At 39.8% G+C, this 20,420-nt stretch overlaps 1 protein-coding gene across 2 annotated transcripts; it reads right to left on the bottom strand.

Annotated features, from left to right (window-relative positions):
* Positions 1-4,304: 4,304 nt before the first annotated feature.
* On the bottom strand, positions 4,305-20,420 carry LOC132101813 (mitochondrial inner membrane protease subunit 1-like). Of its 2 annotated transcripts, none has more exons than XM_059507035.1 (6): positions 20,278-20,420; positions 10,700-10,824; positions 10,505-10,593; positions 10,277-10,403; positions 5,094-5,204; positions 4,305-4,445 (listed from the first exon to the last, which is right to left on the bottom strand). In XM_059507035.1, the coding sequence occupies exons 1-6, from the start codon at positions 20,318-20,320 to the stop codon at positions 4,383-4,385; spliced, it is 558 nt and encodes a 185-aa protein (XP_059363018.1). In that variant the 5' UTR covers positions 20,321-20,420; the 3' UTR covers positions 4,305-4,382. The 2 variants fall into 2 exon arrangements, with proteins under 2 accessions (XP_059363018.1, XP_059363021.1); XM_059507038.1 differs by lacking the exon at positions 20,278-20,420 and adding an exon at positions 12,049-12,082.

The following is a 20,420-nucleotide window of genomic DNA, read 5'->3' as shown; positions in this document are numbered from 1 at the left end:
AAGGCTGCCTCAGGTCTGAGAACTGTGATGTTTATCTCAGTCTCCAATGGAGAAATACAAGTATGCCATTTGTTTGACCATTTCCTAGCAAAACTGTAACATGGTTTCAACCAAAATACCACAATTAGAGCATACGTAAATAGTTTTGTATGTGACCCTGGACCACAAAACCATTCTTAAGTTGCTGGGGTATATTTATAGCAATAGCCAAAAAAACATTGTATGGGACAAATTTACAGATTTTTCTTTTATGTCAAAAACCATTAGGATATTAAGTAAAGATCATGTTCCATGAAGATATTTTGTACATTTCCTAATGTAAATATATCAAAACTTAATTTTTTATTAGTAATATGCATTGCTAAGAACTTAATTTGGACAACTTTAAAGGCGATTTTCTCAATATTTTTTTTTTGCACCCTCAGATTCTACATATTCAAATAGTCTCTCAGCCAAATATTGTCTGATCCTAATAAACCATACATCAATGGAAAGCTAATTTATTCAATCTCAATTTTTAAAAAATTGACACTTAACCCTTATTCGTTGTTGGGGACGTTTTCGTCCACTAGGGGGTAAAGTTGGGTCTTATTTTGGCCACAACTTTCTGGTGTTTGAGCTAATGGAATGATTTTTGGTGACAAATCTTATTTTGACTCATATTTTGGGAAAATGCTTTGAAACTTTTCAAAAACTCAACGGTACACTCTGGGCAAATTCACTACCCTTGATATTTTTTTTACCTTTTATCACAGTCTTGGGCATGTCAAAGATTAGTATCAAGATTGGCTTAGATGCAATGTTAGTTTTTGTGCAGCTGTGACGCTAACAATGGAGGACAGGAGGCAGATGCAAGTAAAGGTAGTTTATTGACAGAAGTATGATGGATGAATGCTGGTGAGTGACGCAGGAACCACGATGGCAGCACAGACAGGTGGGTAGGTGGTTGGAGTGCGTTGGTAGCGATGGCGGTGATGGTAGATCGGTGATCGGCGGTGATAATCCGTGAATGACTGTGAATATCCGATGAAGACTGAAGCAGAACACAGAGCAAAGACAGGAACACAGGAGCACGAACAGACATCGACACGAGGACCTCAAACAACGATCTGACAAACAGGAGACGAAAGACAGGGCGTTAAATAGGCGGTGGAATGAGATGCACCTGCCGCTGATCAGGCGATCAGTGGCAACACCCACATGAACCAATCAACATGACATAACATGACTACAGCTGGAGACGGTGCATTCGCGAACCGTGACAGCAGCATTAGATTTAAATTTTTTCTCCCTAATTTGTTGTTGGTGGCTGTTTTTGCCCCATCGACTTCCATTGTAATGACATTTTTTGATTGCAAAGCCATGGCACCATATAATCATGCATTCTTGATTGTTTGTGGTTTTCCCTTTTGGGAAGAGGTAAAATTTGTTATTTTTACAGTTTATCACTAGGTGGGACCATTTACCCTTTAGATAGGCCTGTGCAAAAAAAGGCTCAGTTTCTGGCTTGTATATGGAGTTATATGGAGTATAACAGCAAATTATAGTGTTTGTGTGTGATAAAAATAAATAAATAAATAAAATAAAATAAAATAAAAAATTCAGCCACAATTACTTTTATATTGAAAATAAGTCATTTTATGTGTTTTTTCCCCACAAATCAGTGACATCATTTATGAACTTGGCAATTAAAGAGTTAAAATCTTATATTTTTTAAAAACATTTAGAAGTTTTGATCAGGACTGAAGTTGATTAACAGATTTATGCAAAATAAATTGATAAAAAATATCAATCTGACACATTTTTACAGCAGTTTAATTGATTGGATGTTTTCATCCCGAACATAACGAAAGGGTAGTGAATTTGAACAATGCACAAGGGTTAAGACTGGTTTTGTGGTCCAGGGTCACATATATTATCTACTTTTGGTACTAACAATTTGTGCTTTCACTTATACAACCCTTTCTTTAAATGTAATGGCATTTTGCTATTTGAACATTATGTGTGAACAGGAACCTTTGTCAAAATGTTTAGCAAAAAAGCAATACGATTATTTTATTAGTTAAGCAAGGTTTGAATGCACATGGAAACATGGGAAAAGAACAACAAACAAATATATACTACCATTAAAAAGTTTAGGGTCTTAAAAGATTTTGGTAAGAATCTAATGCTTTTATTCAGCAAGGATGCATTAAATTGATTAAACATGATATAAAGATAGACAAGATTTTTACTTCAAATCAATGCTGTTCTTCCAACTTTGAAGAATCAATAAATCTTGAGCAGCAAATCAGAATATTAGAATGATTTCATGTGACACTGAAGACTGGAGTATTGATGCTGAAAATTCAGCTTTGCATCATGGGAATAAATTATATTTTAAACATATTAAAGTAGTGAACATGTATTATAAATTGTAAGAATTTTTCACAGTACTGCCTTTAACTTTTTTTTTCTTTATATAACTCAGATCTTTATCAAAACAATTCTGCTAATGTTTTAAATAAAACTACTTCTAGTTTGAAATTTGTGAGAACTGCATTTATGATTTACCATTTACATGATATGGATACAGATTTTTAAAAAGAAAATCAAAAATGAAAGAGGCAAACTGTGCCGTTTTAACAAATTATATATGAATGTTTGTATTGTAAAAAGCGCTATACAAAAATAAACTTGAATGTCTTACATGGATAAAAGACTGAAAACCACTTAATGCATGTGGTGCATTTAAGGTAATTAAGGTAAGGATCAGTTAAAGTCAATTCAGTTAATATCTATACAAAATCCCAGCAGCAACACTGGTTACCATACTAAGTTTTGGTTAATATATTGTTTATATTGGAAGACTTTAATTAACACCTAGAAATGTGTTTACATTCTGTTTCCCTTTTATGCTTTCTAGAATAATACTGGAGCCTGGCTCACATTTGAAATCAAAGGCTTTGATCAGTAGGGTTTATCTATCGATTATCCTCACGAGTCTGATCACAACAGACATCACACTTGATGCAGCCGCCAATAGTCTGTCTCCCACTCAATGCCATCTGTCTTGTATGGATCCACTGGGGCGAAATCCAATGTTGGCAGAAGTTTCCTTTTTGAACTGATCTAAGATCAAATTCCCTTTCCACAAACCTCAGTCTGAAAAACAACAACAGAAACCACAAATCTGACCTCAGATCAGCTTTCAACCAAATTAAGAGGCTCATCCCATGCAAACGCCCATGGTATCCTCTCGCATTTGTGTTTGATGTCAGCCAGCGTCATCTAAAGACAGACTCATCCTGCACTGAGATCAAATGATGCTGTCAAGTTTTAATTAAAGCCTTGATTAAAGAAACACACATTCTGCATTGAAAGAAGAATGTCAATTTCTCATTACCTTAAATGCGCACATCCAAACACACCAATAAACACCGAAAGAAACAGCAACAGAGGGAGTTAGTCTTTGATGAAGGTGTGTAGAAGTCTCTCTTTGGACTTTAATTATGATTAAGTTTATTAATCATTCCCTTCAATGGTGGATTAGATCCCAACTGTGCTTAAATCCAAACGATATATAAACAATAAGTAAATCCTCTAAGGGTATTACAAGAAGGATGTAAGGTTGTAATGAAGACAAGTATCTGGTTTTATAAGTTTGTGAAAAAAAAATAATTCTATTATTCTAAAAGGTCAACGAGATCCAGGTCAAAGGACAATGCCAGCATGACAGATGTACAGTTGTATGTCCGGGAATGTATTTATATCTGCTTTCCTCAAGAAAATTTAATTTTTATTCTGACTCAGAGACTCTAAATAATAAATATGAATTATGAATAAATTAATAAATATGAATAAATATAAATTAAACATCAAATAAATAGTCACACTATTAGTTATTGTTAGTAGTGTTAAAAACATTATCATTATTAATGGTTGAAAAGGAAGTTTCATCAAATTTAGTCTCTATACTCTCATATACTCTTATTTTAGGGTGCCTTCCAATATATAAAAAAAAAATCACAAAATTACAACTTTTGGTAAAAATGTTTCTATGCAAAAAGGAAATTTCAATGTAAAGAGTGTCACTTATGGGTCAGCTGCATTAATGAATGTTGTGAAACCTATTTAAAACAACACAAGTCTGTGTTACCTATTTAAAACCTCACCAGATCTTTCTTGCATTTAATGCAGTTTAATTTAAAGCATTGGTTGCAGCATGATGTTGCTGATATGATGCATCTGTGTGTTTTGATACGTCATGCATTTGCTTTTAAACTATCATAAATTCGTATATGCTATAAGCAATGAAACAGACATGAATTATAAATATGGATTTATTTTAAAACATTGCAAAAATATAATTTACATTGCGACTACACATGCACACAGCTTCTTCATAAAATGCGCCCGTCATTAGGACTTTCAGCCAATACGCCAAAACTATGCGGTGGCCACATCTGCAAAAGAAAAAAAAAGAATAAACAAAAAATTGCATCATTCAATTGAATGAAATTTATATGCTATTTTATATCATACTCTAAAGGAAAAGAGCTGTCACCGGGGCAGTGTCATTTCCAAAGGTACACATATTGATGCATTTTAGTACCTTGAAGGTACATATTAGCACTTAAAATGTACATATCAGTACCTAAATGGTACACATATTAAAGGCTTTTGAAAGGGTATCACCCCAGTGACATGCATTTTCATGATATGCATTATACCACTTTTACAATTCAAAGAAGTGGAGAAAACATTTTTTTCCTTGTAAGAACCTCCACCTCCATATCATTTGCCTCTTACTTTCCAATCAGGGGCTGACAGAAGGTGAGGAGACCTGTTTACAGGGTCATGGGCACGCGACGCTCTATGAGTCTACAGCCGAAATCTTCAGCTACTTGCTAAATTATACTTTGAATTAACTTATTTGTAATTTCAAATAAAAGTAAAATTAAGAAAGAATCATTTGTATTGCTTGTTTAAGAGAAAGAAAAAAACCTTTAAAAAATACTACATAAAAGGGCAACAGTTCAAACTCAAAAAGCTTGTGGTTTGGGCCTTTGGGGAAGTGTATAGGTCAAGAAATGAGACTGTATTCTCATTACCTTTAAGCAAACGCGTCCTCGGATCAGGGCATAGGGAATTGGACCATAGCTTCGGGAATCTGTGGAATTTCGAAGGTTATCGCCTTCCAGCCACACATGGCCTCTTGGAACCTAGATTACAGTAGGATGGGAAGTGCAAAATGTTAAACCAAAATGCTAACTTGAGAAAATGAGTACAATTTATTCTGATTGCAGCCACACTCATCTAAAATGATCCCTGAAATGCATTTGCATCCGACACTCCGTATTGCAACACTAGGATCTCCCTGGATTAGAGGATAAAGTAGAAGTTCCTAACAGTGAGAAAGTTCACATGACTTAACTGCTCATCTCAGATGGGAATGGGATAATATTTACAAACCGCTGGGGCCTCGCAGCCCCCCCCCACACCCTCTTTATCCTCTCAGTGAGGGGTGAAACCACGCCTCTGTGAGCTCCTCCATGGGTCTAGTCTAGACCATGGACAGACCTGCCAGGCTGGGCCGGCAACAGAGCGAAGCCTGATCCACACTGACATCAATTATGAATAATCTCATCACACAGGGAGAGTGGGGCTGTCAAGCCCCTAATTAAGTCCCCTCCACCCCCTCTATATGTGAGGCGAGGGTGAACAACACATCACGTTGTCATTATAAACATAACAGTATGGACATGCCTATCTGGCACTGACCAAACTGAAAGATTTTTAAGTTAGTTTTTCCCCCATCAAGTAGAATTCCAAGGAATCGTGAATAATTCCAATCTTGATACAGCATTCTTATAGTCACGTTAGATATCTAACAAAGCCATCTCATGCACTAATGTGTGAGAATGTCTAAACAGGACCCACAAATTGATTCGCTGAGCTTCTGTATTGCAAACAAATGCATCATTGACCGATGCTAAAGAATCGTGATTATAGACATTGTGGCGGGGGGGAAGGAATAGGCAGGAGCAAACTCAAGTGTAAAGCCCTGGAGGGTGGATTTTATTGAAAAGTGAAGGGTTGCGGGGTGATGACGGTGCTTTGGCGTGCAAAAAGGTGCTCTCTAGTATCCTGCCAACCCCAAAACAGTATCCCTTGGTGAGGTCCAGGGTGGAGATATAGCAGGCCCTTCCCAGGCGATCGAGAAGCTCATCCACTCTAGGCATGGGGTAGCCGTCGAACGTCGAGACCTCGTTCAGGCGGCGGAAGTCGGGGATGAGGACCATTACCCGGTCCCCGGGCTGGAACTCGCGGGGCTGCGCGGCCCGGTCATAGTGCTGCTGCTGTGCTTGCTGTGCCCTGGCGAGGTGTTCCCGGACTAATGGCATGACCCGGTCGATTCTTTCCCTCATCGCCTTCACATGTTCAATGACGGAGCATGTTCAATGAATGTTGCTCCCATGCTTCCCTGGCGACATCTAGCAGTCCCCGAGGCTGGCGCCCGAACAGCAGCACGAAGGGGGTGAAACCCGTGGACGCCTGAGGGACCTCTCGAATGCCGAACAACACGTAGGGAAGCATGAGGTCCCAGTTGCATCTGTCTTCGGCCACGACCCGCCGTAGCACTTGCTTGAGGGTTTGATTGAACCGTTGGACCGAATGGAAGCGATCCCTAATCCTGTGAGTGGTATTCTCGGGCCCCAGGTGGCCCACCAGGGGGTGCGAGTGACCAACTGTAGCACCGTTTCCGTCTTCGTCCGGGGTACCACTAATAAAGTTTTTTCCTCCCCCCTTTGCTGTGCGACACAGTAGATTAGGCCATTTTGGACGATGAAGTGCGGGAGAGGATGGGGCCCTGGTTTTAGTTCGTTCCCGTCTACCATGCGCACTTGAGACCAGTAATGCTTGAGACAATCATCCTCGCGTTGTTCTTGGGCAAATGAACCTCCCCGATTCACCTGTTGGAACAGATCATGGTAGAGGTTAGCTTCAACGACCTGGGACTCACCATCTCTCCCACTGTCCGTGGCTAGTAGGGCCAACTGCTGACGGATCCCTCTTGCTGGCCTTCTCTTGGGGCAGCTCCCCTTCGTGGTGGCGGGCCCTATGGCGGCGGCCAGGAGGCGGTCGAACCCCGGCCAGTCTCGGCCAAGAAGGAGGGGGAAGGGCAGATCCTTCAGCACACCCACTTCAAGGGGCCAGGCGCCCGGGACGGCCGTTAATTTTCACCTCCGCTTCCGGCGCCCCCTTGGGCAGGTCACGGTGTACGATACAGCCCGCCAACCACGTCTGCGCGGGGGATGCAGGGTCCGCGGTGGGCATCGGTTCGTCCTTCGGGGAGGGAGCCGCCGGCCTAGCTACTGGTCGCAAGGTGCCCTCCGGCGTGCGCCGCTCCTGGACCACCCTCCGGGGAAACGGCCTCGACTGCTCCCCGGTGTCCCGTTGTTGGGCAGCATCCGCCAGTTCCACCGCCTCTACGAGCTCGGTGATTGAAGTAGGGTTCCGCCTCCCAACCGCTTGCTGGTGAGTCTGGGGAAGGGCCCGGAGGAATCGGTCCACAACGACACGTTCTACAACTTGGGCAGTAATGGGTTCCCCAGCGAGCAACCAATGCCATGCGAGGCGGGATAGTTCAGCCGCCTGGGCTCGGGCTGGGAGGCGGAGTTTATAGTCCCACTCATGGAAGTGCTGGGCAGCGCAGACCGAGGAGAGCCCCAGCCGGGACAGGATTTCCTTCTTGAGCTAGCCGTAATCGTTTGCCACTTCCGTCGGCAGGGCTAAGAAGGCCCGCTGAGCTTCGCCGGTGAGGAGAGGGGCGACCAACCGCGCCCAGTCATCGCTCTCCCAACCCTCCTGGGTAGCTGTATTTTCAAACATTTGTAGAAAGGCCTCTATATCGTCATCAGCGGTCATCTTGGGGAGTAGCTGGGACACTTTCGCTCGCGGGTCGGGAAGTGGAACGCGTCGAGCGGACGCCGCCCGCAGCTCGCCAAGTTCCCGCTCGGTCTGGTCCACTTGAGAGGCTAGGCGTTCCCTTATCTGTTGCTGGCAGATGCTGACCTCCGTTAGGCGCTGGAGTATTTTTCCATCCTGGAGGTTCGGGGAGCAGCAGCCGCCTGCCAGAGAAAAACACAAAGAAAAACAAAAAGGAGTGTGAGTCGCTGGGGAACCGCAGATTTGTATTCCTTCCATGGTATTGCCCGCGTTCTCCACCAGTGTGGCGGGGTGGAAGGAATAGGTAGGAGCAAAGGCTTCTCACCCTTTTTCCTGTGCGCGTGCTGTTTATATGAGGCCCGGCTGATGAGAGGCAGGTGTAGGTGATCAGACCGTGATGAGCCTCGAGCCGGTGCTCCTCGTGAGTTACCAGGGCGACGCTGATGTGGACTCGGGACGCTCGTCACAACATATGTCACGTCTTTAAGTCGACTCTCATTAGCATTGAAACATATGTTTGATCCCATCCACAAGAAATCTCAGCCTGTTGTCATCTGCTGTTTCGGAGCCAAGCTTTTGTCCTGTCTGTCAGCCAAGCATACGAGAAATCACACCATACTGTGACCTGACACAAATGTGGACAACCCTGCATATGATCTTACAGATGGGAAGCATGTTAAAAACATAGTACCGTTTCTGTTGTTGATTGTTTAACATCTAGATTCTGGTCTACAAAATACCTCTACAATGAATTATGCAAGTTACAGGTAGTATAGGGCTTATCTAAACAAAACTTTGTTTCCCTGGTTCCCTCGACAAAAAGCTGTTTATTTAGATTATTGCAGAAAATATGCTCTGTGGCCAACAAAGGTTTATGAATCTTACACATTTTGTTCCTCAAGATTTTGAAGCTTATATACAAACCAGAAGTAAAAAGCTAAACACAGGCTACAAACAAACTACACTACGGCTGCGTGTCTTCAAAATTAGCAGCACTAAACTTCGACAAATCTGATCTTAATTTCAAATGTAATTTTGAAAAGTTTGCAAGAGCATGCAACAATGTTGTAAACACGGACTAGTGAGTAGATACGTTTAACTGTTCAGCATCCTCACAATCTCTGCAGTCCATTTAGCTACTAGTAAGCAACCACCTTTTTCAAGAAATGTAAAAGCTTCAAATTATGAGCAGGGCAACACTACTATACTTATGTTGTAGAATAAAACGTGAAATTATCTTGAACTTGTGTTAATCACAGACATCATTAGAGGCATTTAAAAAAAATACCATTGACAATCAACAGCTGATAAAAATGCTAACTAATGCAAGTTTTAGGACTCGTTCCTGCAGCACTGTATTGAACTATCACACATTTTCTCCTGTTTATAGATCTTGTGGTTTGTACACATGCAGTGAAAAACAGCTGTGTAAGATCACACAGCCAAATCAGTTATTAACATTCTATCTTTGATTGACAAATCCTTTAATTACTCAAAGGCATTTTATATATAGGAACAAACAAATCACCCTGTCATACTGAAGGTAGTATTTAAACATACTTGCCAAGAGACTCTTTTCAATAATGTTTCTGAAGCATTGATATTTCAATGTTATTAGATACCACAAAGTTACAGATCTGACTTATAATATCAGCATTCCTTCCTTCCTGTCAACACAAACAACTTCTGTCACATAATGAGCATTAGAAAGAAAAATCAATAGAACAAAAGATTGCTACAACATCATCACTGTTGATTTAGATTAACATTGTATGATTTCATACCTGAATCACTCTGCATACATTTTAAGATAAGAAGATAAGAACTGTATTGAAACTGCAATTTACTCAATTCTGACATTGCAATCAGGTTAGGAAGGCTAGTACTGAGAGTGAGCAAACTTCTACAATCTTGGGTCCTTGTTCGTCTGAGGGTTTGTATTACTTGCGGTGACAGGCCTTTCTTTCTCTCCTTTCTCTTCATCACTTGCTCTACTCACCTGGCACTAACACTAACAGCTTCAGGAAAAATTACAGGCCAGAACCGCACGTAGTCATGGTGGAAAAAAAAGTGATACAAAAAAAAGCAATAACAGCTATTTCTGTAACAAGGTGACTATGCTCTCTCTGGACCAATAATAACCGAGAAATAAGGATTTCTTGTTGCCATAAGGTAAACGTTTTACCCAACGAAGATGAAAGCTTGTGAAATAAGAGTTAACGCAGTGGTTTACACATAAAAAAGAAGGGAAAAAATGTAGTGAAGGACTCCAGAAAGTGTTTAAGGAAAATAAATCATTCCTTTAAGTAGAGCTGATGTCATGTGTGGTACAGCAGGTACTCACGTAAGTGTGTGTTTTAAAGACGTCTGATGGTCCACTAGTGCAGACTTTGTCCCCCTCCAGCCCCATCACTCGTTTACAAATGTTCATCTTTGGATCAAAAGGACTTTTGGCTATTACGATATCCCCTCTGGAAGAATTTAACAGGTAAGGTCAAAATAAAGCAGATACTCAAAGTTTCTGCATTACTGTATGATCAATATAAGTCAAATAAAAGCATTTCAGACTCACTTTTTTATTCGACAGAGGTGACGGCTTACTCGTTCAGAGAAAACCACATCATGGTTAGTAATGGTGGGTTCCATGGAAGGCCCAGAACACTGTTGGAGGTGAATTGTGGGTAGAAATAGACATTTACTAACATTTATGTATTTATTTTACTTTGTCAAAGCAAATGCTTTAAGCAAACATCTCCAAGAATCTTACCGACACAAATTCGCCGATATACTCAAAGGCACAGTGAGCGACGCAGCCATACTGGACGGTGTAACCGACAAAGCTAATCGTCTTCACAAAGAAACCACGAAACATCCTGCCAGTCTTCAGAAATCCTGAAATAATAATTAAAAAAATGAATCAAAATTATAAACAATTATTCACACGTAACACTGATTTTGTAATACAGGTGATATTGAGCACATTTACTGATTTGTTTGAGTTCTAAAACAGGTTCATTAATATAAAGTCTGAGATTTCAAATTAAATTCAGCAAGAGTAACAAGAAATTACTGGAGTGGAAATGGAATCGGGACACGGACAATACTTAAAGTTGGCATGAAATGTAAATTCATCCTATTTTTAAAATGCATCCTAATGATCTTATTGTCAATAATTCAATTTTTTAGAAACAACTGAATTTAGATTTAATTTAGGCAGAATACCTAAAATTACTAAATGAAATAAAAGTTAATTAAGCTATACAGAAATAAATCAATATTTTTTTTTTTATAAAAAAAAATGACAAAAGCTTAAACTAAAATAAAAAATAAAAACAGAAAATATATAAACAAAAGCCAATTTAACATATTAATAAATACTATAATAGTATATAAACAATACTAAAGCCACACTGATGTAGTTTCAGGACACATAAATTAAACCCTAAATTAAGAATATAACTAATTTAAATATGACTAATTGACCATCCTAACCCATTCTTAGCGAGAACAGCTCTGGAGCACATGCTCTGACTGCTATACTTCAACTTCAAATGAAAACCTTAAATTTGCATGGGCTTACTCAATAGGACCTCTTACTCAGTTGCTAAAATTGACGACATAAACCTGTGCCACAGGCTTGAAAGAGGGTTTTAAACACTGTCACTGAGGTGGTGTTGGTGGGGAAATACACCTCACACATTTAATGGCTAACAGTTAAAACTGTGAAACCAAAGTGTTCATTAGAGATGGTGTTTCATTTTCAGGAGCCTCTACAACCCATCAACAAGACACAAATAGTGACCCCTGGGCGTCTGACCCGGTCTCAGACAACCCAATCTACACCTTTGGGAGCAGGTGACGGTGCTAGCAGGCACAGGTTCATCTCCTCCAGCTGAAAAAAGAGAGTTACGCTATGGCCATAGCAACAGAAAACAAGGTCTTTTGTTTGTCTTTGCACCACAACACTTTAACTGATAAAACTGTGGTGTGTTGTCAGAATAAACAGTCCATCCCCTCTCAAACTATTGACTTTTCCTTGGCCATCAAGCTAGCAGGAGGGGTGAGTCAATAAAGGTCGTGTTTGGATGTTTGTACACTCTTAAAAGAATAACTCACCTCAAATTTTCTCAGCTCAGGCCATCCAAGATGTAATCCAATTAACATCTTGCATGAAACGAAGGCATAGTGAAGGCATTTTAAACATCACTTCCAGCCAAAATACCAGTCTCCAATTCACGCTTCATACAGTGAAAAAGTCCATCTCCTGTTGTCCTCTCAAAAAAATAAATAAATAAATAAAAACATATGCATACTGTATGTATTTGTTTGAAACTGTTTTTAACCGTTTTCACTTGTAAACTGTTCTTGAGCTGTGCATATTTCTATCCTGATTCAAACAAGATGACTTCTTCACTGGAAAAAGCAATATTATGGATAGAGGACTCTTATTTTAGCCAGATGTTTGATGTTAAAAATTTATTTTGTTTATTCATCAGATGTTACTTGATGGACTGCAATCCAGACGATAACTTGTGGATTATTGTGATGCTGTTATCAAATAGAAACTCATTTTGATGGTACCCATTCACTATAAGGGATCCATTGGTAAACAAATGATATAATGCTTTCTCGAAAACAAAATCGTCTACATCTTTGGAAGGCCTAAGGGTGTGTACATTTTCAGTATTTTTTATTTTATTTTTATTTTTTGGCTGATCTATTCCTTTAAAAATAAAGGACCCAAAAGAGGTTTTTGTAGCAATGTAATATAACCACCATTTGGGGTTCCCCAAAGAACCTTTTGTGCAATGGAAAGATTCCATAAATCTTAGAGGTTCTTCATGGAACCATCAATGCCAATAAATAACCTTTATTTTTAATAGTATACACATCCACAAAACCTAACTTGGCTGAGAAACAGCTCAAAAGATAACCCAGCACTTCAATGAGGTGCCATTTGTCGGTTTTTGAACTACCTCCTAACAAGAAACTCTGAAAATCAAGCTCTTGCACGATTAGAAAACAAATCTTCAGAAGGACAACTTCACTGGATGTCCAATGAAGGATAAACCTCAATCTTTTCTCCCGAAACAAACCAAAAGAAGCAAGGTGACCCAGCCGAGCAGAAACTGAACGAAAGCGAGCCCTATCCCAAAAGCCCCTATTGCCTCATCTCCAATATGGGGTGGAATTAATCCTTCTGTCCCCTACTTCCTCCATCTCAGTCCCAGGCCAAGTGTCAGGTGTCTGTCTCCATGTTTCATGGAAAGTGCTACACCTAATCCCATTACCGACCAGCCATCTCCTCGCTTCATAGCTCTGTCCCCTGCTCCCCTCTCTTTCCATGCTGGTCAGACATCGAAACCACACCTTTGAATCCTCATAATTACGTCTGATACCCCCAACACAAACAGGGTGTATGAGAGTTAGCTGCTCTGCCCAAAGGCCCCCTCCGTCCAGGGATGTTTCTGCCTGACTGGATGTCGTCGTATCTCAGAGAAGCAGTGAAAGGGCCAGCTGTTGTTTTGCTTATCAAAGTCCAGGGTGGGGTGAACAGACTATTGTTTCTGAGCAGTTTTTCCTTGCAACTGATAGCGGGCACATATTCTCTGCATAAACTATAACATACAGTATATGCTCACCTTTTAAAGCTCTATAAAGTATCTTTTGGGATGTACAAAATGAAGTATTTTCAAACTCGACTAGGCAGTTGATTGGTGTTAGGTGAATTTAAAGACTTTTCTGACAGGATTTTGTTGTGCAAACTGTCGAAATTGTTATTTAGTTTCTGCATACTAAATAATGGACTGCCTTTTGAAAATAATAGTAAAAAAAGATATACAAACCTACACTACCATAAAAACAAAAACATTATGAATTATTAATTAAATCAATTTTACTTTGTAAAGATGCATTAAATTGATCATAAGTGAAAGTATAAGGACATTTATAAAAAATATTTCTATTTCAAATAAATGCTGTTCTTTTGAAACTTCAATTTATCAAAAAATAACTGAAAAAATAAATAAAAATTAATTAATAAGCCCTACTGTTTTCAACACTGATAATATTAAGAAATGTTTCTTGAGTACCAAATCAGTATATCAGAATGATTTCTTTTTAAACACATTAAATCTTACCAACTGCAAACTTGAACAGTGTAATAAAACTAGAAATAAAACTACTGGACAATGGTTGACTCAACACTATTCATATAACAACCAAGGATTTTGTTCCAGAAATTAGTTTGTCTAGTTCTATCCATCCTTTTCCTTCAATCTTATTGGCTCTCTCTCTTTCTCATTCTCATCCTGACCTCAAGAGACTGTGTGTCGCGTTCATAACGTTGACCAGCTCGGCAGAATGTGTGGCGGAGAACACAGCATCCCCAACTACGTCTAGTCGTCCAATCACCAGCACCATCACTGTTGTGGGCGTCCGGCATAGGTGAGGATTAAGGATTTAGCATAATAAGATTACACGGCCAGTGAATGATATCAAGAGACAGTCCATATGCGGCCGCCTGGTTTTCCACTGGCACCCTGTGTGTGTGAGACAGAGAGAGTTACTGGGTGAGTCAGCTGCTTGGAATCAAATGGAGTTTAGCCAAAATCAAACAGACCTACTGACAATTGAGATGAAAATCTTTATTTCTGAACCTTCCCCTGTGTGTTTGGAACAAGCACTAACTGCCACATGATTCCCTGGGGCGGGCGATGTGACGGAACCAAAATGAATTTTATCTAACAATTGGATAATTAACTCTAAGTCTCCCCTTAATCCAGGATTACACAGCACAATGTATATATTTGCTACATAGAGTCACATAGAGCATCTCTGGAGAGCCATCTGTGGCCCCAGACCCTCAAAACCCAGAATGCAACAGAAGGAAGAAAGGGTTCCCAGAGAGCTGAGAAGCAGGTGGCATCAAAATTGCTCTTTTAATCCTATGAATCTGCTGGAAAACAAACACTTCTGAAATTGAACAAATCTCTTGAGACAGAGCCGTCATCAATGTTTTAGCAGCATTTAATCTGATAAACAGCTCTAAATAATAGATTATTTACAGTTTAAAATTTGGCACCAAGACTTGTTGAATTAAGATTACTATAATATCACTACATGGCAAATGCTTTTCAATTTTATGTGAGAACTTGCCAACGAGTAAGACAATAACTTAAAAGAACAACAAGTGCTTTGTTCTAAATATGCGCTCATTTTTATTTCTTAAGTATTAGAAAAATGAAATAAACGGTTGCATCTTGAACTCAGGACATGGACGTTGCATTAATATGACAGATGAAGTAAAAAAAAAAGTTGTGAAATAGTATTTAAATATTAAAATATGTGAAATAGTTCCAAACACCCTGTACAGATCCGTCTATGCATAACGCTATATACCTTATAGTCGCCCTATATATAGGAAGTCTCTCTCTCTCTCTCAAATCATCAGAATAAAAAATAAAATAAAGCTCAAATTAAAACAGCTGAAATGCATCATGTGTAAAGTAAATTTTGTAGTTTTTTTCTTTTCTTTTTTTTTTTCGAATTTCGGTGCATAATTACATATATTATTGAGGACAATAATCTACTGCATACATAAATGTATTATTTCAAAAAGTCAGATGGAGGCACAAACAGTTTCAAATATTACGGCAAAACACACAGATATCCCTTTAAGACTAAGAGTCAATTACTATGAAATATATACTGCAAAAACACCTGGTATACAAAGCAAAGCGTGCAAACACCCATTCAAGCACTGATGTCACACTTGTGTAAAGGTCACAATGACTCCATGCCACCATCCAATGTGCTAACACTCGGCTGACCTCCTGAAATAGCAAAGAAAATAAACAGCAGCCCAGGTGACACTGGAAAGCAGCCTGTAATTCTGAGCCTCATTGTTCATGATTGCCGGACATTCAGAGCGAAAATATGTACAAAAAAAAAATTTGGTTCAAAAAACAATCAATATATTGAATACAATCTAAACAAAAATGGTGCAAAAAAGCACTAAAATAGCACTGTGGTTCATAGGGGAACCATTTTAAGTGCATTTAAATCTTTAAAGGTGCTACACAACACCTTTGTCAAATGGTGCTACAGTATGTGGAACCATAAGAGGAACCCCATTCTCCTCAGGTTTTAGATGTTACTCCACTGTCACGTTTACTATGAATGGGAATGGCAAAAGCTGTTTTATGCTTTTCGGAGGTCGAAAAGTCTTGTGTGCAGGGCCTTGGGGGCAAAAAGGTTGAGAACCACATTATCTTCAGGAAATATACTGTATATTAATGTTTTTATTTTTCAACTAATCTAAGAGACTAAGAGGGAGTTGGAGAACCTTTTAAGAGCTATACAGGGGCTTATCGGGTTCTTTGTATGGCAGTGGTGCTATATAGCACCTCGACCACCCAGAAAAAAAAAAATGTTTGTGTGCGTATGTGTAGAAAAGAAACAACAACTAATATATAATATACTATCAGTCAAAATATTTTTTTTCCCTTTTATGTCTTCGTTCTCTTTCTTACACTCACCAAGGCTACATTTATTTGATATATATATATATATATATATATATATATATATATGTATAAACTATTAGAACTTAAAATAACTTTTTTTTTAGTTTCTGTGTGATGATACATACTGGGATTTAGAGGCAATATTAAATACTTAAATTAAGTGTTTACTGTTTATTATTTGAAACCTTAAAATATCCTAACACAGTGATCAAAAAGAGAGGAAATGAATCCCAAGGCCTGCTTCTCAGTTTCTTATCACAGCACATCTGCATTTAGACATACATAAGGAGGTTGACTTTGGGATATTCTGCAGAACTTAAGAAAATTATATAGATTCGAATAGTGTTAACTAAGATGGCATTCCCCCAAGAACCCAGATGGAAGGAAGATGAGGAGGGGGGACCTCTCTGATGTTCTCGATCTGTGTAGCAGAAGGCAGCTGAGGGTGGCCTTGCATGTCTCTCTTTGTTCTCATTGGTCCTTCATGTCCGTTGAAAGGGATCAGAGAACCTAGAGATTTGGTAATCAGGAGGCTATCAGTACAGCTATCAAAATGAGGTTGGCATCTGCTTGGTTGATGGAGGACAGATATCTGGATGCATGACATAAAGGAACCCTCCCTCCATCACTGGATTTTTACAACAGTCCAATGGAAATCAAATGGGTTTTAAAAGGCAGATGATGACTAAAGCCAATTACGGTGTCAATCCCCATTAATATGACCAAAAGCGAAGTGATTTCAAAGGATGCTGAGCTAGTTCTGTAACAAAGACGTGACATAAATAGATCTTTATTGAAATGACCTTTGACTGCAGCCTGAACCCAAGAGAGAGCTGAAAGGCAAACAGATCTTATCTGATGTCCCAAATTAGGCCTTCTGTTTTGGCTAAAAAAATAAATCTTACAATTGTCTATTCACTAAATGCCCATCCCTAGTACCGATTTCTTTTTAAAATTAGCCTGCTTTGTTTTTATGTTATAGACATCTTTTATTTCATATTGGGCAAAAAAATATACAGATTAATTGCGTTTTCAGAGAAGAGAATAAAATGACCTTCCTGTGGGTCACAAATAATAGTAACCACCACAACCCTATAATCATCCTGGCCTCCAAGATTATTACTTTGCTTTCAACACCAACGCAAACAAACCCTCCGCAGATGATAATCTAACTTCCCTTCAGAGCGATGCCACTATATTCTTAACCTCAGATTGTGGTGGCAAAGAGAATCATACTGGGGAAACCCAAACAAGCTGCCCAGGAAACATCTGACATGTTGTGACTGTTAGTATTAGCACTGTGTGGAACAATCAGATATGAGTTTATAAAACTGACGTAATAAAACTACATTAGCGATACCAGCATCTGGCTAAACTAAAAAGTGCACCTCAACAATAAATGGACCTGTGAAATTTAGAATTTGTCTATATATATATATATATATATATATATATATATATACACAATGTGTGTGTGTGTGTGTGTGTAGTGATTGTAACAGACATAATGTACCGTTGTTATTAAGGCTTATTTGGGATGGTAGCACGGGGTCCTCCACAAGTAGTCCTCGGCCTATCGTTCCCTCTGGGTGGAGGCGACAAGTTTTTGATGCCATCCATGGTCTCTCCCACCCAGGTGCAAAAGCTCCACAGAGGCTTGTTTCAGCAAAGTTTGTGTGGCGCGGCCTCAAGAAGGACGTTAGGGACTGGGCTAAGACCTGTGTTGAGTGCCAACGGGCCAAAGTACACTGCCACACTAAAGCCCCGTTAGAATCGTTCCCAGTTCCTGAGAGGCATTTTGATCACGTAAACGTGGACCTGGTTGGTCCTCTGCCCTCCTCTCAAGGTTTCACATATCTGTTAACCATGGTTGACAGGACCACCCGCTGGCCTGAGGCTGTGTCAAGATGACACGGGCATTTATTGGCACCTGGATTGCCCGTTTTGGCACCCCTTCGGACATTTCCTCTGACAGAGGCGCGCAGTTCACATCCGAGCTTTGGGACTCCACCGCACGACTGCATATCACCCGCAGGCTAACGGACTTTGTGAACGTTTTCATAGATCCATGAAGGCTGCCCTGCGTGCCAGCCTTAAAGACAGCAACTGGGTCGACAAGCTCCCGTGGGTGATGCTGGGTATCAGGACTGCACCAAAGGAGGACCTTCAGTCCTCATCCACGGAACTTGTTTATGGACAGCCGCTGCGAGTGCCAGGGGATTTTGTCCCTAGCACCACAGTTACCTGGTCTGCTACTCTCCAGCGGTCTACTCTACTGGATAATGCGAGGCTTTTTACACCTGTCCCTACTTCCTGTCACGGCCTCCCTCAGTCGCACATTCCCGCTGGACTTCAAACAGCAGACTATGTTTTCATTCGCCGCGATGCCCACAGGGGACTGCTACGCCCACCCTACAAGGGCCCATTCTGGGTTCTGGAGACAGGGGACAAACACTTTGTGGTAGACAGGGGTGGCAAACTGGAGCGACTCTACATTGACTGCCTTAAACCGGCTCATTTAGACGTGGCCAGGCCCATTGACCTGGCCCAGCCTTCACGACGCGGGCGGCCTCCTGCTCTGCCCCCACCCCGTGCTACCATCCCAAATAAGCCTCCCACACCCCATGCCCCTCACCCGTGTAATGACGGTACACCGGCTGCAGTGAGGTCTCCTCGACCTCCATTACAGCGCAGTCACTGTGGCCGGTTGATACGCCCACCTCCCAGATGACTGTAGGGTTTTTCTGTTATGGTGAATTCTGGGGGGACGTGTGTAGTGATTGTGACAGACATAATTCACCTTTGTTTTTAGGTAGTGTAGTTCTTGTACACTGTGTTTCTGCATAACTGTTCAGGGATCATGGTCCCTTTAAATGTTCAGAATGCGTGATGACGTAGAACGCTGGTCAGCACTATATTTTCTGTTGTTTTTTGCCTTTAAAATAAATGACACGCACATTCGTGTGCTCAAAGTGAGAAGTTGTCTCTTGCAAATTACTATATATTATTATATATAGGATTTAAATGGCCAAAACTATCAAAGATAACACTCATTTGACACTCACTTACAAGAAAGGATGCATTATGTTATCCCACCTATAAATGAATTACAAGTCAATAAATATGGATGTTAAATACTGATTTGCATCTTTTTTTATTATGTGAGAAACTACCACAACAATGAGGAAATTGGTCAAATACGAGAGGTCCCATTCTGGAGACTGTATCAAATAAAATTTACAAAAGCGATTGATATTCACAGAAAGCATATTAAATGCAAGCTTGCAAGTGTCTACATTAATGTTTGAAGCTAATTTTGTTCAAGTAAAATGTCAAAATATGGGTGAAATAATGTTTCATTGTCATTCAGTGTAACAATTTTATGTAAAAATGAAACCACACTTCTTCTGACATGTACTTGTAATAATATATTAATATATAGATACATTCTCTGATAGAAAGTTCAAAAGAGCAGGATTTGTTACAAATATAAATATTTTGTAACACTGTCTTTACTGTCACTTTTGATCAGTTTAATGCATCCTTGTTGAATTAAAATTATGTATTTATTTATATATTTTTAAAATAAACACGCGTACAATGACAGCTTCAGTATTACACTATCACTGGTTATGAATGATCTGGTTATGATCTGTTCACTACTAGCTAGGTCTTGTATAAAGTACAAGGGCATCATGATTTCTGTGTTATGTCTCATGTGAGTCAGTTTCAACAACGATAGCAAGATATACAAACATATGATACAAGTGTAATGTAATTATAATAAACGCTAAAGTCATTTGTACACTTATCCTACCTGACTCGTGTCCATTCACAGCTAGATGTGTGTATTTCTTCATCAACCTTCACTACGCAGCTGCAGTCAACCTTGAACTCCACTGCATCATCATCGCCAAAAAGTCTCCTTCTGATTGGCTAAGAGAACAACAGTTCAGTCTC

The sequence above is a fragment of the Carassius carassius genome, chromosome 2 (genome assembly GCF_963082965.1).
Source record: "Carassius carassius chromosome 2, fCarCar2.1, whole genome shotgun sequence".
Classification (NCBI taxonomy): Eukaryota; Metazoa; Chordata; class Actinopteri; order Cypriniformes; family Cyprinidae; genus Carassius; species Carassius carassius.
Note: the sequence above shows the minus strand (reverse complement) of the source record. Positions and strands in the feature narration are given on the sequence as shown.